Source organism: Pelecanus crispus, chromosome 9 (genome assembly GCF_030463565.1).
Source record: "Pelecanus crispus isolate bPelCri1 chromosome 9, bPelCri1.pri, whole genome shotgun sequence".
Classification (NCBI taxonomy): domain Eukaryota; kingdom Metazoa; phylum Chordata; class Aves; order Pelecaniformes; family Pelecanidae; genus Pelecanus; species Pelecanus crispus.
In genome coordinates, this window is record NC_134651.1 from 37761576 (window position 1) to 37783260 (window position 21685).

The following is a 21685-nucleotide window of genomic DNA, read 5'->3' on the forward strand; positions in this document are numbered from 1 at the left end:
TCCGCGCCGCGGGTCACGTGAGAGGGGAGCGAAGATGGCGGCGGGCGGGCTGTGCGCGAGGTGCGGGGACGCGGCGGCGGCGGCGGCTGCGGCGGGCGGCGGAGGGGGGGGGGGGCGGCGGCGGCGGCCCCGTCCCTGGCTGCGCGCGGGCCCCTCTCGGGGGGGCGGGGGGCGGACGGGACCCCGCAGGGGGGGGGAGGGGGGCGCGGAGCGGGCGGGGAGGGTTAACGGCAGCGGGGCCCGCGCCGGCCTGGCCCCGCCCCCCGCGCGCGCGGCGGGGCCCCGCCCCGCCCCGTCCCGTCCCTCCCTGAGGGGCCCCTCGGAGACCCCCGCAGGCGGCTAAATGTCGGTGTTAGGTGTCACTTTCTGGTGATGTTGCGTTTCTTTTATCCTGCCGTGTTGTAAAAGGTGGAATGTGAAATGGAACTCTTTAAAAGCTCTTGCTTGTGCGAAGCTGAAGCCTCGATTTACACTGGCACCCCGGAGGTGTCTGCCAGACCCCCTCCCAGGTCCCAGAGTTGCTCTCCTGAAGAGCAGAGCATTCCAGGGCTGACTTTCACCTTTTGGGCAACTCTTTGCAAATATAAAAATCAAAATAGAGATGCGCAGGATGTATAAAGGAAGGTATTCGATGAATCCCAGGTTCAGTGATCGCTTTAGATTGGTGCCTTCATTTGTGCTGAGCGTGTTTTTTGACATGAATTGTAACGTTTTGGTGCTCTGGAGTGTTCTTAGATGTCTGATTTTTATTAAATGAACGTCTGTAAGCCCTAATGGGGACACCACCACTGTTACATGTGATCGCCTAGAGAGAGCTTTCCTTCCTTAGCTGTCTTGGAGTCTAATTAATGAACTGACGACAAACCGCGGTCTGTTTTATTCACAGAAGAGGTTCGGAGGGAATGAAAAGTAGAAGGGATGGCTCTGCTAGGCTGGTGCTCAGTTCTGCAAAGCGGTTCTTTTCTTGGTAAAATCCTGTGGCCTTTCAGTGCTCCTTATGGGCTGGAGAGGTTGCACCTGCAGCGGGTTGCCGACCAAGTCATGGGGAGGTTTGTTAGCTTATACGCAGGGAGGTGTACCTGACTATCAAGGAATTAACAGGTAGAAATTATGTTAATAGGTGTACTGGAGGAAATAATAGGTCTTATCATTTAAGTGGCACAGAAGTTGCAGGTGGCTTTCACTGCCGTAGCATGTTATTTTGATGATGCTGTTCTAAAAGTAAGTTAAATGAGTGTTCCTGCTTTTGTAGACAGTCTTTGCATGGGGAGCTGTGGTGTTTAACTCCTGATTTGTATTACGTTGCTAACAAATCAGCATTTGTCTAAGCTTCTGAAATATTCTTCTTGGCAAACATCTGTTTTCAGAGCTGTTGTAGGGAGGTTCATTTTTCTGGAGGTGTATGCCAGGGTCAGGATTTGACTGTAATATACCTTATAGTGCAGATTGGCTTTTGTACAGAGTTCTCGGGAAGAAACAAGAAGCCAAGGGTAAATGTTCTGAAGACCCGTGGCAAATCATTCTGTCTTATGTAAAGGTGTTGCAATTTTTCACTTTACCCAGTTTTATGTTCCACTTAGAGTGAAGGATGAAACTGTCACGGAAGAATTTGTTTGGAGGAGAGTATCGAATGTGACTGAATAAAATATTGCTCTATACTTTCATTAGGTTTCTTTTTACTAACCTCAAATGTCCAAGTAGCAAAATCAAATTGAGCTAATAAACTGATATAAATGTGATGCTTCTTTGATACAAGTATGCAAGTCTTGCTGTATCAGTTGTCACCCTCTTTGGGTCTTTCCTGGCTTCTTCCAGGATATCTGAAACTGGTCAGCTAAAAACCAGTGTTCCTTAAATCAGTTTTCTTATATTGCAGTGTGATCTGCTCTGAGTTAATGGCAGGTTTGAAAAGGTGTAAGCCAAATGGAAGCCTGAAATAGTGTTCATCATTAAAATACTCTCCACCTTTTCCCTTTGTATACAGGAGCAGCAGAGAATTGTGGACAATTCTTCTGGGCAGATCAGCTTTAAGAGAACCAGTAAGTCCATGTCTTGCTAAGCACGTTTGCCCATCGCTGAATGGACTCCGTGGCCACATCTATCATTTGTACATCTCTCTGAATATTAGTGGAAATATGTTTTGCTGCTTTTCCCTCTTCCTCAGTGTGATTTTTCTTCCTCTGTCTCCACTGCTTGTTCATTCTTCCACTCCTTGTTTATAGCTGCCTCATGAACTACCTGGAAGGGTGTATGTGAAAAGGTGGTTTCCTTTCTGGTGTGGACACAAGCGCTACTTTCTAGACTGGCTGGCCTAGGGTATTCATGAGTGGTACAGCCTGCTTCCTTATTTTCTGGGGTGGAGCCTGTGCTTTCAAGAATTTGCCCAGAGATTGGAAATCCAAATGTTTCTGAACCCAGTCCATTGCCTTCTGTTTCCTCTCCCTTCCCGTGATTAGGCAAAGCAGTGAGCTTTCTCATACAATATGCACCTTGAATCAGTCTGAATCGTAGATGCTTGTCTTGTGTTGTTCCTGTCTCTTTGTGGTGGTGGAATTTCTTTGCTTTGCTTAAATTTAATGACTCTGATACTCAGCAGTGTACGTTGAGAAATTTGTTCAGAAGTATTTGGTTCTTTTTTTAGGCACAGATTGCAGCAGAATTGAACAAGCACTGGCAGAGATTGTTAGAGGGACTTTCATACTATAAACCGCCAAGGTATAGTAATTGCTTGATTTTAGAATTTAACCTCTAAAATGGGATATCCTAATAAGTAGAGGAGCATGTTGAATATTTCTCTCTGATTACATAAAAATAGATTTTTACTCTCTTGCATGACTTCAGATTTCAGGAGAGGAGTAGCAAGAGAAAGTACTTAATCCACATAACATTTTTGGGCATGAAATACAGACCAGAAAGAAGTAACAGCAGTTTTTGCTGTCATTACTAATGTTAGGTAGCTTTTAACCTTTGCATCTCCTGAGCTGCAGTGATCATGTGCAAGCGTACAGCCTGTGGAGAAGTGACTCCTCTTGACACTCAGTTGTCCCAGAAGGATATCCAGATTCCCTCACTGGAGAAGGCTGAATGAATATAGCTGCACTTGTTATAGTAATTATTGTGAACAATGTTAAGTTTTGTCTGGTGGGAAGATTACAGAATATTGTTGTATGAAATATTGAAAGACCATTGAGGAAAAAGCAAATGTTCAGTTTAAACTGCTAAGATGGAGAACTTTGAAATTAAGCCTCTTTAGTTCATTCCTTGGGACTGCTGCATTTTTCATGACTAAAATTTATTTTTTCTTTAGTACGACTTCCGCAGAGAAAATAAAAGCTGATAAAGATGTAGCTGCTCCGCTGAAAGAGTTGGGTCTGAGGGTCAGCAAGTTTTTGGTGAGTGAAGGTGCTATTCTGGTTATTTTTTATCCCTGCAATTGGAATGCATTGTTACTGGGATTCTGTTACTTAAGTAAGATGCTTGATGTTGAACAGAGGCAAACTGAAATTCCTTTTAGTTCAAAGTAATCTAAAGGATGTTAGAAGTACATGTTGGGGCTGTGGGTGAAAATTTTAAAAAGTGATTAGTGACCTTGGGGTGCCTCAGTTTTCCTGGTTAACACACCCTCCTGCTGCAAAGGGCCGTGCTTTTCAGAAGCAGTCACCTGCTTTTGGTCTTTCTTGGGTTCTTTCAAGACATCTGAAACTGCTCAGCTAAAATCTGATGTCCCTTAAATCAGTTGCCATGTTTGAAAATGCTGTTGGTTTACCTGCAAGGTTGTGTTCCTTCAAGCCAGAAGTTGGAATTTGGTGACCGGTGGTGGTACCTTTTTTTAAAATCACTGGTACTCCTTTTGCTGAAGTTAAACTGGCTACATCTAAGCGACATCAAAGCTTATGTATTTTGCTTTAAACAGAAGTGCTTACTAAAGCAAGCATCTGCCTGACGCAAAAAAAAGTCTTTCAGCATATTTTGGAAGTTAGTTGTTTTGAAGAGAAAAGCTGCCTGAATATTTGGAGAGAATCTTCGTCTTTAATGAATCCGTTGCCTTCTATTCATTTCAGAGCATCTCTCTTTTTTTCAGGGTCTGGATGAAGAGCAGAGTGTGCAGTTGTTGCAGTGTTATCTTCAAGAGGATTACAGAGGAACAAGGGACTCCCTGAAGGTCCATAGCTCCCATTTATGTTCTATTTACTCCACATCTTTCCTTAATACTGGTAGTTTGTTGATGCATATGGTCACATATGAGTCTGAGTTCTGATTTGGAAATGGCTTTGTAGCTTTTCTTCCCTGAACCTACAGTGCTTAAGTGCCGCTTTAAGGAAATGTGATAGCATGTATCCAGGCCTGACTTACTAGAATGTCTTCCTGCTTGAATCTCTCTGCAGGAACTCAGCTCCTCTCTCTGTTGCAGGAATACAGGAAAGCTACAGATTTGTGAAGGAGAGTGAGTGGAGATGAAGAACAAATATGTAGTTACAAATGAGTGTTTTGGCTTTGTACTTTTGGAACCTGTCTTTCCAAAAGAAATGGAAAGAAAAACTGTTGTTTATTTCAGTCTTTTTTTTGTAAGTATGTATTTTGTCAGTAGGTATTTCTGCAGTAGGTAATTCTTAATTTTGTGGTGTTTTGTTTACAGACAGTTCTTCAGGATGAAAGGCAGAGTCAGGCTCTGATGCTGAAGGTTAGTAATTTCCATTTGTATTTTCTGTTGAAAAGATCTGTTGACAGAGAACCAACTTGATATCTATGGATCCAGAAAATCTTGGAATAATTGAAGTATTCCTTCATATAAAGAACAGATTTTAGAAGATGCTTCTGAAATAGAGGGGTGTGCATAAAAACTTGAACAGTGTTAATAGTTGCTACAGAAAGGAAATTATAGGCTTAATATCAGGGAATTTAGCTGGGCAGATGTACACTCCCATGTTTGCCAGAGCTTATAGGTTTATGTTATTGTCTGAAGTGACAACTGAGATGGAGACCAATGGTCATATCTGACAGAGGATAATAGGGATGAGGAATGAGAGATCATCTCTCTCTTTTTGCCTTTCTTTTCCAAGTTTTCTCACTTAGCAGTGTAATTATAGGTATGTACCTATAGGCATGTTTTATTGAGTTCTGTAAAGTTAATAAGTATCTTTTTTTTCAGATAACTTAAAAACTGCTTAGTTGAAACTCCATCTGTATAGAATCATAGAATGGTTTAGGTTGGAAAAGACCTTTAAGATCATCCAGTCCAACCATTAACCTAACACTACCAAGTCCACCACTAAACCTATTAAGGGTAGAGTAGTAATTTCATGTTTCCTGGCTTGGTTGCTGGATTAGTTTTTAATGAAAGTAAAAACTAGGAATCATTAAGGTTGGAAAGGATCTCTAAGATCATCAACCCAACACCACTATGTCCCATGTCCCAAAGTGCCACGTCTGCCTGTTTTTTGAACACTTCCAAGGATGGTGACTCCACCACCTCTCTGGGCAGCCTGTTCCAATGCTTGACAACCCCTTCTGTAAAGAAATTTTTCCTAATATCCAATCTAAACCTCCCCTGATGGAGCTTGAGGCCATTTCCTCTCGTCCTATCGCTAACTACTTGGGAGAAGAGACCAACACCCACCTCACTACAACCTCCTTTCAGGCAGTTGTAGAGAGTGATAAGGTCTCCCCTCAGCCTCCTCTTCTCTAGGCTAAACAACCCCAGTTCCCTCAGCCACTCCTCATAAGCCCTGTGCTCCAGACCCTTCACCGGCTTCGTTGCCCTTCTCTGCACACGCTCCAGCAACTCAGTATCCTTCTTGTACTGAGGGGCCCAAAACTGGACACAGTATTCCAGGTGCGGCCTCACCAGTGCCAAGTACAGGGGCACAATCACTTCCCTGCTCCTGCTGGCCACACTATTCCTGATACAAGCCAGGATGCTGTTGGCCTTCTTGGCCACCTGGGCACACTGCTGGCTCATGCTCAGCTGGCTGTCAACCAACACCCCCAGGTCCTTTTCTGCTGGGCAGCTTTCCAGCCACTCTTCCCCAAGCCTGTAGCGTTGCATGGGGTTGTGACCGAAGTGCAGGACCCGGCACTTAGCCTTGTTGAACCTCATACAGTTGGCCTTGGCCCCAGTCCAGCCTGTCCAGGTCCCTCTGCAGGGCCATCCTACCCTCCAGCAGATCGACACTCCCACCCAGTTTGGTGTCACCTGCAAACTTACTGAGGGCGCACTCAATCCTCTCATCCAGATATGTTGATAAAGATATTAAAGACGACTGGCCCCATAATCGAGCCCTGGGGTACCCTGCTTGTGACCAGTCGCCAGCTGGATTTAACTCCATTCACCACAACTCTCTGGGCTTGGCCACCCAGCCAGTTTTTTACCCAGCGAAGAGTATGCCTGTCCAAGTCATGAGCTGCCAGCTTCCTTAGGAGAATGCTGTGGGAGGCAGTGTCAAAGGGTTTACTGAAGTCCAGGTAGATGATGTCCACAGCCTTTCCTTCATCCATCAGGCAGGTCACCAGGTCATAGAAGGAGATCAGGTTGGTCAAGCAGGACCTGCCTTTCATGAACCCATGCTGCCTGGGCCTGATCCCCTGGTTGACCTGCACATGCCTGCTGAGTGTACTTAAGATGAACGGCTCCATAATCTTCCCTGGCACTGAGGTCAGGCTGACAGGCCTGTAGTTCCCTGGATCCTCTTTCCGGCCCTTCTTGTAGATGGGTGTCACACTGGCAAGTCTCCAGTCGTCTGGGACCTCCCCTGTTAACCAGGACTGCTGATAGATGATGGAGAGTGGCTTGGTAAGCTCCTCTGCCAGCTCCCTCAGTACTCTCGGGTGGACCGCATCTGGCCCCATAGACTTGTGAGCGTCCAGGTGGTGTAGCAGGTCATTAACTGCTTCCTTCTGGATTATGGGGGCTTCATTCTGCTCCCCGTCCCTGTCTTCCAGCTCAGGGGGCTGAATACCCTGGGGATAACTGGTCTGGCTATTAGAGACTGAGGCAAAGAAGGCATTAAGTACCTCAGCCTTTTCCTCATCCTTGGTGACAATGTTCCTCCCTGCATCCATAAAAGGATGGAGATTCTCCTTGGCTCTCTTTTAGTTGTTAAAGTATTTGTAGAAACATTTTTTATTATCTCTTACAACAGTGGCCAGAATTGAGTTCTATATTCTTGTGATGATGGCCTTGGCAGTGTATGGGAGAGGAAAGTGTATGGGAGTTGGACACAATACCAAATTGATATTAGTGACACTATGTATTCACAGCTTGCTGACTATTACTATGAAGAGAGGATCTGCATTCTGCGCTGTGTCCTCCATCTACTCACTTATTTTCAGGATGAGAGGCACCCTTACACAGTGAGTACACGAACCTTTTCCTGGATGTGATGTCATTGAAATAGGCTAAATATGTAAGTTGTATAGTAATTGTCCACTTGTGATTGTAAAAGGCACGTGAGTGTGCATGTGAGAAGTTCATTTATTTATTTGTTTATTTAAGGCACAATACTTCCAGTGTGTTGAAAAGTTGGACAAGGAACTAGTTCCTAATTACCGGAAACAGTTTGAAGCGCTGTACAAAGCAGAAGCTCCTACATGGGAAACACATGGAAATCTCATGGTATTTTGTTTCTGGCTATTATTTATCAAACTTACAAAGTCTTTCCTTGTATGTAGTGTATTGGAAAATGTGTATGTGCAGGTGCAGTTAAAAAAGATGTTTCTCCTGGTCCAAGAAACCTAAAATTTGTTTTCTCTCTAACAGAACACACTTTTGCTCAGAAACAGAGTTGCTTGGAACGTATTGCTCCTTGTAATAAATCCACGGATAGCCCTAGGCTAACAGATCCATTTATGTGTAGTTGTTCATAACCTCTCTGCATCAGCACACTCTGTATTTACAGTGGCTTTCCTTGCCATTGATAGAAACCTCTGGCTACACAAGCTGCTGAAATGCTTCAACACTTCTCAGTTTCTAACTGCTTTGACTGACCTGTGAGCTTCGACATATGATGGTAGAACTTTTCCTTGTGCAGACAGAACGTCAGGTTTCCCGTTGGTTTGTGCAATGCCTCCGTGAACAGTCCATGCTCCTGGAAGTCATCTTCCTCTACTATGCGTACTTTGAAATGGCACCTGATGAGCTTCTGGCATTTGCAAAGATGTTCAAAGAACAAGGATTTGGCACTAGACAAACCAACAGACATTTGGTAGATGAGAGCATGGATCACCTGGTGGATCGTATTGGGTAAGTATCTCGTATATTTGTGAAGTGAGTACAGAGCAAAACAATTGTTTTCCTCAGGAAAAAAAGCGTTTATAATTCTTGCTGCTGCCTCTTAAGATCACCACGATTTCAAGCTAAGCTTATTGTGCTGAAGGCAAAATAGCTTTTCTGGTCACGTTGGAGGTTTGTGGCAAAATGAAGGTGTGATTGCAAAGTAGAGAGGTATCCATATGCTAGCTTTAATTAGTATATAATCTTCCCTCTGATAAGAATGGCAATGAAGATACAATGCCACTCCTTAGATGGTCTAGTGGTAAAGTGAAATTGCATCTCCACAGTCCTGTGCTGGTAGTCTGGCTGCTACCTGCATGGAGCCTAGCACTCTCTGACCTGGATCATTAACTGTGTTGCCTCAGTTCAAGCTGTTGGGGGTCTGCTTACAAATGGCAGTAATGTCTTCATTTTGCTGCATGGGACATAAACTTGAGCTGCAGCCAGAGGGAATGAAAATCCTGCCAGGTGGCGGAGAGTTACAAAGATGGAAAAGCTATGTTCAAATTTCAGTGACCTTTTTTTGTCTGTTCAACCTGAAATGGTAGTTCTGAAGATTGTAATCTGTCATATACTAGCATCTCAAGACAAAATTTGGATTACCTGCTGTTGATTTCATGTAATTTCTTACTGCTTCAAAGAACAGCTGAACAAAAGCAAACTAAGGGTTGTTTTTTGACCACTTACAATTTTTAAAAAAAAACCTGAATTCTTAAATAAAATTTCTGACCTACTTGTTTTTATTCTTTTCCTGCTTTTAGCTACTTTAGTGCTCTTATTCTGGTGGAAGGCATGGAAATTGACTCCCTCCATGAGCGTGCTTTGGATGACAGGACGGAGGAGCACAAGTTAGCCAATAATGAGCGCATCCATCAGGTAAAGCACTGGCAGAGTAACCCCTTGTCAGGCCTAACAATACAGAACTTACTGTGATTACCCAAGCAGTGCTGTTTAAAGATTATGTCTGTAAGTTTCGTTTTTTTGACCAAGTGTAGGAACCTAGCATCCACATAACATTCTGGGGCAAATAAGAACAAAATTAATTCCTCTCCCCCTTATGTTCCCTTGGCTATCCTAGGCCTTTCTCTAAAGAGGGATATGTGCAAAGGAGTAGGCATTGTTTCATTCCCAGAAAGGAATGAAACAAAAGATTTGTAGCGTCCAATTACTCCTTTTAGGATGGAGAACATCTGAGGTTAGACCAACTATAAGTCAGTAAACCATGCAGAAAAACAGACTGAGGCTGCAAGTATATAATTTTGTCAGTTGCATGTTTGAAATAATTACCTGCAAGGGAAAGGGACTGTTAGCAAGAAGATGCAATCAGCTATATGCTTGCCGAATATGAACTTTTTTCAGAACTTCTCAATTATTTTGCTTTTGTCTTGTCTCTGTGCAGGAGATGGACAATCAGCTGCTGCAGTTAGGGGATGTCTCACATCATGCTCCAGTGCTTTTGGCCTGGGCTCTGCTCCGTCACACTGTAAACCCAGAGGAGTCAACAAACATTATCAGGAGAATGGGCAGCACTGCTATCCAGCTGAATGTTTTCCAGTATCTGACAAAGCTTCTGCGATCACTGAGCAGTGGGGGGAAGAATGTGAGTTTCTTATAATCATATATGTAAGCTCTTGAAGGTTTTTAACTGCTACTGATGTAAAGGTATGATGGGAAGTGGATGATTTTGAACCAATTTTATTTCAAACTAAATCTGGTTTTAAGCAGAGTATGCAGTAAAGCATATTGTATCATCTTACCTTCTTTCAGTGAAGATCAGAAATCAAATTGAAATGAAACAGATTTTTATGCCCAAAGAATAAAAAAAAAAGCTTTTGTAAGTTGAAGGACTACATCTCTCTTGAACAGAATAGACTGCATTTAATACATTTGTTGATTTGCCTCCGTAAGTGTACTTACCATTGTGGATCTTGAGTATTAGATGATTTAACTGCACTACTCTCTGTATATGGTTTCATTAGACAGCACTGTGTATGAGAGTAAACTGCTCTGTAGGCAGAAACCAGTGAAAGCAAATCCTTTTGATTTCTATGAACACTGAGTGCTGCTTTTTTGATGTTGGGAAGGCATTTCTAATAATAACAGTAGTGGCAAGATTTCTCATTTTGGTGAAATATTTCATGTTAATGTGGAGCTTAACTAATGACTGCTTCTTGTTTTGCTGCCCCTCTGCTGACTGCAGCAAGGATGTATGAAAGAGGCAGTTACTCAGTTTGTAAAGCAGACTGAGCACAGTGTGTTCTGTAATTCATAGTCTTCCCTTTAACGGCCTTGTGTATTCTTTCTTTCCAGTGTACTGCCAGCACAGCTTGTATGTGTATTTATGGACTTCTTTCCTTTGTTCTGACATCACTGGAATTACATACATTGGGAAATCAGCAGGTAAGCATTCAAGGCTCATTGCGTCTGTTACCTAATTTAAAATAACCTGTCATAACTGATGCTAATTACTTTTGTCAAATTGTAATCCTGCATTTGAGACTGCAAACTTTATGTGACGCAGATAGATCTAAAAGAGTGATTTGCTGGTTTTCCTACTTCATTTACACAATGCAGATTTAGTAAACACCTCTGTAGACTGGCTGATTAATAATGAAGGAGCATATCTCGCACTTGAAGTCTTATGGATTTGAAACTAATTGTTGATGTGTTATTTCCAAAGCAACGGAAATAACACATGCTTCATTTCCAAGTTTGAGAAGACATCATATAGCCCTTTGCAGATATAGTGGACATACTTGTCCTGGCCAGTCCATTCACGATAAAGAGCATGGCTTTAGCCTGCCTGGGTGTTCTGGGTTTGGGTGCGTTCAGTTGTTTCTTTCTGTTTTGACTAGAGTAAGTAGTTACATCTTGGCTGATAAACATGGAAACTTAAATTCCAAAGATGTGGCAGAACTTGGTTGGGATGAAATCCCCCCGGTATAAAGTAACTTTTACTTTCTCCATTCTCTCTTCCTTTGAAGGATATAATTGATGCTGCATGTGAAGTTCTGGCAGCTTCCAGCATTCCTCAGCTCTTCTGGAAGACGGTGAGTGTGTTGGCAACTTCTTTGACCTACCTTGCTTATAACTAAAACCTGATAAAAGATATCCTTTTAGGAAAGGAACAGGCTGATGTTATTTATTTGGTTAGTTTCTAGGAGGGCCTGAGGAGCTAGTGTTCATTTGTATCTATCTTTGATTTACTTTTGCCCTTTCCTGCCTTTTAGGTACAGCCTTGGCTTTACTCTTGAAGGATACTGGAACAAGTTTTAATATAGGTGATAGTTTAAACTAGGGCTTGCAAGGATTGAACTAACTGCTGGCAAAAGCAGCATGCTTATTTTTTTGTTGTCACAGAATTAGGATGATATGTAATGCATTATAGTCTTACTTCCTGCCTTATACTTGCACACTGCCTCATGCTTTAGTCTGTGCAAGGACTGGAGTGATACTTTTGTGCATGATTAATGTTAAAATATACAACTTAAAAAGGAACTGTATCCTTGTGGTATGCTGAGACCATTTTAGCATTTCTTTTTGGTAATACGACATTTGTTTTCTGTTTCCACCGCCAGGAACCTACTGCGGGTCTGGGTATTATCCTGGACAGTGTGTGTGGGATGTTCCCCCATCTTCTTACTCCTCTCCTTCAGCTGCTCCAAGCCCTTGTGTCTGATAAATCTACTGCAAAAAAGGTACGGGATCTCTGTTGGCGTTTGGGAGATGATTTATTTCAAGACAGGGATAACATGCTATGTGATAATGCTGTGTGATTGTTTCTTTCCATTACATGTGCTTATCTCAATTGCAATCTTAGATAACAGATATTAAGCTTTTATCAAAGAACAGTGGACAGGGCTCCTTTATAGTCCTGTGCTGTTGCAGGGCACTGTTTTCTGGCTTTTAGAAAACTTCTCAACTCTAATGGCTGGAAATTAAGATACTGCCTCGTTTTTCAGGTTGTACTTTACTCATAAGAAGCTCCTGATTCATTAGATGAGACTTGTCTGGACATGTGGGCTGTCTAATAATGTTTTGGTAGGGTTGACGTATTAGAAAGATACTGTCCACACCAAGAAAACTTGCCTATTCCTGGAAATGACCTGGTTGATTGATTTTTAAGAAGGTCTGGCCCTTTGGCTGTATTGTTTAAGCTCTCTCTCTATGCAGGTATACAGTTTCCTGGATAAAATGTCCTTCTATATTGAACTGTACAAGCATAAACCTCCTGATGTGATCTCTCATGAAGATGGCACACTTTGGCGAAGACAGGCTCCAAAGCTCCTCTATCCTCTTGGTAAGGAAGCTGCAGTTAACCTTTTCTTATTGAAATACTTTGGGGAATTTAGTTCTTTATCTGGCTTCTAACTCATGTGTAAATTTGTTACTTTATTTCACCTGCTTCTTCAATCTTTAGGACTAGGTCAAACAAATCTGCGGATACCTCAGGGAACAGTGGGCCAAGTGATGCTGGATGATCGGGCTTACTTGGTACGATGGGAGTATTCCTACAGCAGCTGGACACTGTTTACCTGTGAGATTGAGATGCTGCTCCATGTTGTATCAACAGCAGGTGAGATAGGCTGGGAGTATAAAAGAGAATAAACAATTGTTAATCGGTATCAATTTGAGGTTAATAGTAGGATTGAACAGCCCTGAAAAAACTGAAAACTACTTCTGAAAGAGCATGGAATAGTTTCCCAGAAACCTGATTTTTTAATTTTTACTATCATACTGTAAAATTCACTGAAAAAAGTCAAGAGCATGTAGTGAGATGAGATAAATTTTAGATGAGGGAAAAGTTGATATAGGTAAAATAAATGTTTTTTGGTATGGGGAATGATCGTGGGGATGTATGGTAAGACTAATGTGCATTGTTCCAGATTTGATTACCGCTTAAGTATGATTTCGCATTCTAGTGTTAGTTTTCTTCACCCAGATGTGATTCAGCATTGCCAGAGGGTCAAGCCAATAATTGATCTGGTTCATAAAGTCATCAGCACTGATGTATCGATAGCAGATTGCCTTCTGCCAATCACGTCGCGAATCTACATGCTCCTGCAGAGGTAAGTCATTGACTGGCATGAAGTCACTAACAGCGGAGGTACCTGAGAAGATATAATGAGCTGGAAGAATGGCTAATTACTAATTTTGCCAAGAGCTTTGCAAGAAGTGTGTCTTAGTGCTTGAACTCCCAAGACTGGTGTTCAGTTCTCAAGACTGTTCTGGCTACACGCTGTTTAATACTTTGATGCAGCAGAATGGCCTCTCTTCTACTTCTTTCCTGAATGTTGTGTGATTTTATCAATTTAAAGGCATTTTTCATTGGTAGCTATATTTAGATGAAAGGGGAAGAAGGCATATCATTAGAGCAGTAACTTCCAGGTGTTAAAACAGTGCTTATTAACTCTCCGCTCAGTGTTAGCTGCCTGGGAATTGATGTTCTGCTGGATACTTGTTGTTCGCTGTGACAGTCTGCTCTCTTGCCAGCCTTGCCTCTTGCAGTAAATTGATCTGACTCAGGTGTGTGAGGGAGGTGGCAAGTCTAGACTGAAAGTGCAGACGCAGGTGTCTGTATTTACCTGGTTAGATTTTATACTTGTGTACTTCAGTGAGAGAGAAGCTTTTTTGAGCAAAACAACAGTATATCAGCTAGACCACAGATGGCAGTGCTTTTTATGCAAAATATTTCTTTTTCCTAGGCTAACAACTGTAATCTCTCCTCCTGTGGATGTTATTGCTTCTTGTGTCAATTGTTTGACAGTACTGGCTGCTCGGATGCCGGCTAAGGTGAGGAAATGATCTTCTGGGTTTGCTCAGTTTGAGAACTAGTAGACATGTATATGTGAATGAGAGGGAATATCTGTACTTTTTCTCTTGCAGGTTTGGACTGACCTTCACCATACGGGGTTCTTACCATTTGTTGCGAATCCAGTGTCCAGTATGAATCACATGATTAGGTATTCATGACCTCCCAACTTTTTTTTTTTTTTTTTGCCTAACCTATTCATAACCTGTCATAAGAACTTTTTGCCAGCATGAAATCTGTGCATCTGACGTCTCTCACTCATGTCAGAGTCCTGCTATTCAAGTAATAAACCCTCTTGCTCATTTCACAGTGCAGAGGGAATGAATGCTGGGGGCTATGGAAACCTATTGATGAGCATAGAACAGCCGCAAGGCGAGTACAGTGTTACCATCTCCTTCCTGAACCTGGTCACGACTCTTGTCCGGGTGAGTGCTTCTGGAATGGTCTGCATGTGAAGTCAGCTGTACGCTGTTATGATAGGAAAGTGAAATACAGCTGTGTCTGAGATCCCCTGTGCAGCGAGTCTCTATGAGTAATCATTGGTTGACACTCCCTTCTGTGCTACTGTTTGTACTTTCTCTGTAGCCTGATTTTTTCAAAAAACTGTTTTGATTCATCTGATCTACAAAAGAATAGAAGTTGCTTATAAATCTATGTCCCCATGCTCAATAGTTTTCTCACACTTTAAAGACGTATGGCATATCTTCCTGCAAAAGGTTTCTTGTCCTTTTAACCAGGAGGGGGACAATAATATTTCTGTTTCTCCTAGGGACAACTTGGTAGCACCCAGAGCCAAGGACTTGTGCCTTGCATTGTGTTTGTCCTGAAGGAGATGTTACCAAATTACCACAAATGGCGTTATAACTCTCATGGAGTGAGAGAGAAAATTGGTAAGGATGTTGATGGGAGGGAGAAGGAGGAGGAGGGGATAAAAAGGATCACTTGTCTTCTCAGAGAGAATGTGTGAACTTTTACTCCTTGTTTTATTATACCTTTTCTAGCAGCCATTTGGTATTTGCTTTGTACATCTACCAGTATTGCTAGATGCTGTGATTTGTTGGAAATTATTAGGAACTAGGCAACAGATCTTCCTGAACTGAGTAGTTTATTTCATCTCTGTTTTAGGATGCCTTATTCTGCAGCTGATCCATGCTATACTGAATTTATGCCCTGAAATGGATCCTCGCAGCAGGTAAGACACGTGATAGATTTCAGGTCTGCACTAGCCTGGCTTACGGTGCAGGAGGGCTCTGTTGCTATCTTTTTGTTTCAGTTTTTGAATGTAAATGACTAGGAATGAACTGGCATGGTTGTGTAGTGCTGGTTTCAGCTCTTTTCAGTGTTACTTAGTACAGGAAGGGTAGAAAAAGATTAGGGACATTGTTTTTTAGAATACCTGGTGAAGAAAGAGAAAGCAGTATATAGATTTCCTGGGACAGACTGCTATCCACTTTCCTGTCAATAAAGTAGGGGTCAGTGGGGGTGTAGAAATTAAGAGGTTACTTTGTGGTAGTTTTCTAAGTGCTAGGTGGGAAAATACTGCAAGTGCTCCTAGTGATGATGCCCTGTGTTGTTCATTTCTCACAGCAATGCCCCCAGCCTTCAGTCCTTGTGCATCTTCAGCCTGGCCAACACTGAAGCAGGGCAAGCTGTCATTAACATAATGGGAATTGGTGTCGACACTATTGATTTGGTAATGGCCTCCCAGTCTAGTAGGTGAGTGACGTGTTTTGTTTCAGTAGTGTGAGGAAGGAAGCAAATGATAATATATGAAATGTAGCTTTAACTGATTGCACTTAACGGGGAAGCAGCATAGCGGCTAGCCGTGACAGCCTGCCTTGTATGGTCTGGAGGAACAAGCCTTGTTTGTTCCAGATCCGTATATAGTCTTCTCTGTACACTATCGGTTTCATGCAGTTGTTTTAGTTTTCTATTTCTAAATGACATTTGCAGCATGCTGGTGGGTGTAAATGTGCTCAATTGTTTAACATTTGCTAGCTGTTACTGTTTTTTAATAAAGAATTCATTTGAACGCTATTTATAAGATTGCATGAGTGAATTGGAAGCGAGAAGATTAGAGCCAATGTTGGAAGTTTTGTGTCATCAAGTAACGCCAGAGTTCAAGTGAAGCTGTGCTCATGAATAAATTGTAATAAAGCTTGAAATGTAATTTTGGAAGTGCTAGGGATGATCAGTCTCTTCAGAGTGGTTCTGAAGGCAGCTTGAAGTACTGTGGAAGTCTTGAAGATGTCTCCAGTGTTGAGCGCCTTAACGTCCTTATGTGGCTTTCACCGAGGCTTGAAGCTCTCTCCTCTGCTCTCTTTTCCTGACCAACCTTACTTAACATGTAGCCAGCCAAAGTTGCTAGCAGCTTGTTTCTGATAAAGTCTGCCATTTTTTTTCTTTCAAAACAAGTCTAGAAGGGAATCCAGGCTTGTTCAGGACAAAGTGAGACCCATCTGAGAAACCTTTTTGGCTTTAATGTCTCTTCAGAATGTTTATCTGATAACGAAAATCTTAGGAAAATACCAGACTTGGAGCCAGTTTTGTCTCTTCATCCAGTTTTGGTACACTATAATTTCTGAGAGGTTGGTTCTGTAAATGTTTCTTCCTCTGTCTTAACACATTTTAAATCTCTCTATCCCAAAGAGGGGAAAAAGTGACAATAGGCTGTCAGGCTATTTTTCTTTTTCGTTTGATGCTGAGAACTTGGGGCTGGGTAGACTATTTTTTGTGGATATGTGGGGGTTTGTATTTCAGCAGCTGTTATGTGGTGACATGACAGTCTTGAGTAAAAATGTCGTATAACCCCTGATTGACAGAGTATAGAATTTCCTCTTTGAATGTTGTGCAGATAATAAATGTCGGTCGTCAACACAGTTACTTACTTTGGTTTCTTTTTGGAAACACAGTGATGAGTCACAAGGCCAAGGTCAACTGCTGATCCAAACAGTTAAGCTGGCATTCTCGGTTACCAATAATGTCATCCGGTTGAAACCCCCCTCTAGTGTGGTATCTCCATTAGAACAGGCACTTACTCAGCATGGTATGTATTTCTCCATGGGGACAGCCTGGGCAGCTATGCTTTTTTGATATTTGCAAATAGTGTGTGTCTCATTACAAACAGTAGTTACGGTTTCAAGGTCCCAAAAAGTGGTTTCTTGTGATGACAGAAGGCCTACTCTCCCTCCTCTAAGGCATTCTTCTCCTCTGGGATAGCTTCTAAAGTATTAAGCAAACATGGCTTGTTGTTTGCTGCTTTGTAATGAGATGGGTGTAATTACAGAATATAGTAAATCAGCTGCCATTAGCACCTCTGGCTGGGCCCATGCCTTGTTCTTTTGGAAGACTGACGTAGTTCTCACCTTCTGCTATGGAAATCATTATTTAGTAAATAATGCAATTGTTGCAATCTTGTTGCAATTTCTTCTCTTTGATTTTAATTGTGTTCTCTCCAGGTGCTCATGGAAACAATCTTATTGCGGTCTTGGCCAAATACATCTACCACAAGCATGACCCTGCACTTCCACGCCTGGCCATCCAGTTGCTCAAACGACTGGCTACGGTAAGATGAGACTCACACAACTGCTCCTTTGCTTCTCCCCTTGTGACTGATTCTGCCACTGAAATTCTTTCAAGATAATTCCTTCAGGCTTTTTTGTATCAGGGAGCTTAATGCAAGTCAGTTGAAGGCAGTGTGGACTGAAAGCTGTAAGGTAGAGCACATTAAAAATTACACAAAGAGCCCTTGGTTTTTTAACGTAATCCTCTGCTGTTTCAGAAGTCACTCAGTCACTGAGAGGCTTCACATGAGTGAGGTGTTTTCTGCAAAGTATTTGCACCTCCAGTTGATGTCTTTCCACTTTTTTGAGCAACTTTCTCAAGTCACACTCTTAAATACAATTTCTACACCTTCTTAACTGGAACTTTAACATCTTACTGAGAAGAGGATCCTTTTTAAGTTTTTATCAGGAGCTTTCAGCTTTGCCTTTTAGACTTACTCTTTTTGGCTACTAAACCTCTAAGAATGTATTTGCAATTTTATTGAAGCATATAAATCCAGCTCTGCGTTTATTTATTTCAAGAAACATTGTTCCAAAACTGTTTTTCTCTTTGTCTTTTCCAGTTTTGTCATAACCCTTGAGAAATAGGTGAGGGATAAAGCAGAATTGCCAAAGAGGAAAATTTGGATCACTTTGCAAGTTTCTTCCTGCTTAATCACAGCAACCTACTTTTGAGATCCCTCACATATATTCGTAGATTCAGTATCAAAATATTTTGGAATTTCAATTTGAAATGCAAATCACCTTTTATATGGAGAAGCAGCATTGTGTAGAGTTTGGTTATTCTTGCTTCTGATGTTTCTTTCCTTTTGCAGGTTGCTCCCATGTCTGTTTATGCCTGCCTTGGTAGTGATGCTGCTGCCATCCGTGATGCCTTCCTCACCCGCCTGCAGAGCAAGATTGAGGACATGCGTATTAAGGTCATGATACTGGAATTCCTCACAGTTGCCGTGGAGACACAACCTGGGCTCATTGAGCTGTTCTTGAACTTGGAAGTGAAGGATGGCAGTGACGGGTCAAAGGTAGAATAGCAGATACTTGCCCAAGGACTCACTAGCCTTTTATTGTAGCATTCATAGCAGGCTTATGGTGCTAGGCTCTAAAATCTGATAGTTCTGACATGTAACCTGATGTGCTTAATGTAAAGATAAACACAGCTCATGCTTGTAGTTAATGGATGTGCTGCTGTCCCAGTTTCACTTTTCCCTATAACCAAAGAGAAACTTTCCCCAATATTTCAAGGCAGATACTGAGTTAACATAACAACATCTACTGGGTCAGATCAAAGATCCCTGTGGCCCACTTTCTTGACTCTGACAGTGGCCAGTCAGTGAGAAAGCTGAAGATTGAGGTACAATGGACAATATCAGTTTTCCAGAATACCCATTCTGGTGCTTTGCAGTTCAAGATCTTCTTGGGTTGGGACCTTCTGAAGGCACTTGGTCTTACTAAGTCTTAGCTTAGCTAATTTTTTATTCCCCTAAGAATATTTTTTTTCTCTCCTGTGTTACGACCACATTCTTTGTAGTTACATACAAAATATATGATGGCATCATGTGCTCAAGATTTATTTGTCTCTGTATTGTTCAAGTGGAATCAAGCACATTCTGCTTTGTTAGGTCCCTGCATAGTGGTTCTGTGGCGATGTAACCTCTCTCATTTCCTTTTGCTTTAGGAATTCAGCTTAGGGGAGTGGAGCTGCCTCCAAGTAGTTTTAGAGCTGATAGACTCCAAACAACAGGAGAGGTACTGGTGTCCTCCCCTCTTGCATCGTGCTGCCATTGCTTTCCTGCATGCTCTGTGGCAGGACCGTCGAGATAGTGCCATGCTAGTTCTGAGGACAAAGTGAGTTGTTGTTTTTCTACAATGCATTTTCCTTCCTTTTTTCCAAAACACTTTTTCTTTGGTTCATCAGACTTTTCAGGGACATTTGCATCTTAGTCTTTGTGTGCCCTGGTAAGGGTATGCAGTGTATAGGCTTTGAACTTAGCCTCTCAGGAAAGAAGATGAGAAGCCCATATGTGCATATTCAGAAGCAAATAGGTTTTGTTCTGTTTCTTTTATACAAAGCTATATAAGCTTGTATTTACCAAAGCATATTTTCTGTGAAGTTTGGAACAGTGAAAATGCTGCTAGGCATGTGGCATGGGGGAGGTAACTGATTTTACTTCTGTATATATCTCTTAGGCCAAAGTTTTGGGAAAATTTAACCAATCCCCTCTTTGGGACCCTTCCTCCACCTTCAGAATCATCAGAGGTGAGTTACATCCAAACAAAATTAAGGTAGTTATGTACTTCTCAGGAAAGGTTTCTAAGTGATGTATATGGCTCTTCCCTCCGCTTGCAGTTTTCTAAAAGGAAGTATGATCAAGTGGTTTAAACACAGGCAGGAGATGAAGTGAATGCTTTCTGGATTTGCAGAGATTGTACAGCCATGAACTGTCTTTTGAAATTCTCTGCTCTTTATTCACATATGAAGCAAAAATAGCTGTTACCTAGCATCTGTGGTAACACTCTTTCGAAGCTATGCTGTCTGTAGTGTATCCGTACTATACCTCGTGTGCTGTTTGGCAAAGAAACTCTCTTTTTTTTTAGGCATAGCTCAGGCTGACTAGTATCACAGAGGAAGCGATTAAGTTCCTGTTATTATTCCTTTCTGCGAGAGTTTTCCCCTTCATTATCAAAGTCCTGTGCTCTCACTCAGAGTGCTGCTTTGAACACAGCATTCTTTCCTTATTAGCACCAGTCTGTGGTCAAATGACATAACTATTGCTGTCGTGGGAGAAACAAGTCTCCTGCAAAACTGGAGTATCAGTCACTGCAAGTGGATGGGTAGGGATAAATCAGAATTCCGGTCACCCTGCAGAGCTAGGTGCTCAGATTTTGCCTTTTTTTTTTGTCTTCATAGCTCAGTGTCTTGGATACCTGTGCCTTAATCATGAAAATAATCTGTTTGGAGATCTACTATGTTGTCAAGTGAGTCTTCAGTACTCTCTCCTTTGTCCCTGTTCTTTTTAATTATCTAAACTGTGTGTGTTAAATCTTGATAGACCATACAGGCTTTGAGGGACAAAGTACATGTAATCCTGTGAAAATGTGGGTGCAACAGTGATTTATAAACAAATCACAAATGCGCATTTGAGATTCTTGCAATCGCCAGTTGCAGAAAGAGATGTTACAGTGTTTCTGCAGCCTGTAGGTGAGAATGTTAGTATTTTCCTTGTATCCTGGAATGAGAATATACAGTATTTATTAAATATGATTGTAAACTAAGCTAAATATACCTACTATAGTGATCGCTGACTAACATTTTAGTAGTTTTAACCCACTCATTTTGTTTTCCTGAACATAACTGCTCTTTAATATGTTGAAAAGTCATGATTAACTAAAATCTCTGCTTTAAAAAAAAAAAAAACCCATAGATTTTCTTCAGGATCATGTTTATTCTTCACATTTGATGCAAAAAGTGGGATTCCCTGCACAGGTCTAATATATGGAATAACCTTCACTTGCAAGCTGTGTCCTTGGCTTTCCTACCTGAATCTCAGAAGAAGTATATTTTCTGACCAAAGAATAAATGAAGATAACTTCTCCTCTTGATTTGGTCAGGGGCTCACTGGATCAGTCCCTGAAAGACACACTGAAGAATTTCTCCACCAAAAAGCGCTTTGCCTATTGGTCAGAATATGTGAAGTTACTGGCATATCACGTGGCAGAGACAGAGGGTAGCAGCTGTGCCTCCATGACAGAATACCAAATGCTGATCTCAGCCTGGCGGATGCTGCTGATAATCTCTACTAGCCATGTAAGAGCTACCTCTTACCTTTCATGATAATCTGAAATTAGCAGTTTGAATAATATGATGTCAACTTCTCAGGGCCAGCTAAGTCATAATGAAGAATTCACTGGGTTTTCTTTCAATTTTCTTGTATATATGCTTACAACACAAGTTGGCATGAGCATGGTACGAGAGGTTAGAAGAGGTGGTATTTTGCTGTTTGATCAAAATGAGCATATTGTCTGTCTGAGCAGAGGAGGGAG

At 41.9% G+C, this 21685-nt stretch overlaps 1 protein-coding gene across 3 annotated transcripts in view; it reads left to right on the forward strand.

The window, feature by feature from the left end:
• The first annotated feature begins 34 nt into the window (after positions 1-34).
• Positions 35-21685, forward strand: part of NUP188 (nucleoporin 188) — a 30920-nt gene continuing 9269 nt past the window's right edge. Inside the window, exons 1-30 of one of the 3 annotated variants that reach the window (XM_075717142.1) lie at positions 35-60; positions 1985-2039; positions 2642-2715; positions 3308-3392; positions 4082-4162; positions 4637-4681; positions 7258-7350; positions 7493-7612; positions 8028-8239; positions 9031-9145; positions 9669-9869; positions 10580-10669; positions 11254-11319; positions 11848-11967; positions 12443-12569; positions 12690-12845; positions 13212-13338; positions 13975-14062; positions 14156-14232; positions 14392-14506; positions 14851-14971; positions 15207-15273; positions 15669-15797; positions 16994-17127; positions 17540-17646; positions 18460-18666; positions 19320-19489; positions 19832-19901; positions 20553-20620; positions 21254-21449. In XM_075717142.1, coding sequence (XP_075573257.1) covers positions 35-60; positions 1985-2039; positions 2642-2715; positions 3308-3392; positions 4082-4162; positions 4637-4681; positions 7258-7350; positions 7493-7612; positions 8028-8239; positions 9031-9145; positions 9669-9869; positions 10580-10669; positions 11254-11319; positions 11848-11967; positions 12443-12569; positions 12690-12845; positions 13212-13338; positions 13975-14062; positions 14156-14232; positions 14392-14506; positions 14851-14971; positions 15207-15273; positions 15669-15797; positions 16994-17127; positions 17540-17646; positions 18460-18666; positions 19320-19489; positions 19832-19901; positions 20553-20620; positions 21254-21449 — 3342 coding nt within the window. Of the gene's footprint in view, positions 61-1984; positions 2040-2641; positions 2716-3307; positions 3393-4081; positions 4163-4636; positions 4682-6727; positions 6791-7257; positions 7351-7492; positions 7613-8027; positions 8240-9030; positions 9146-9668; positions 9870-10579; positions 10670-11253; positions 11320-11847; positions 11968-12442; positions 12570-12689; positions 12846-13211; positions 13339-13974; positions 14063-14155; positions 14233-14391; positions 14507-14850; positions 14972-15206; positions 15274-15668; positions 15798-16993; positions 17128-17539; positions 17647-18459; positions 18667-19319; positions 19490-19831; positions 19902-20552; positions 20621-21253; positions 21450-21685 lie in introns of those variants that run through there. The other 2 variants (XM_075717144.1, XM_075717145.1) reach the window with 2 other exon arrangements.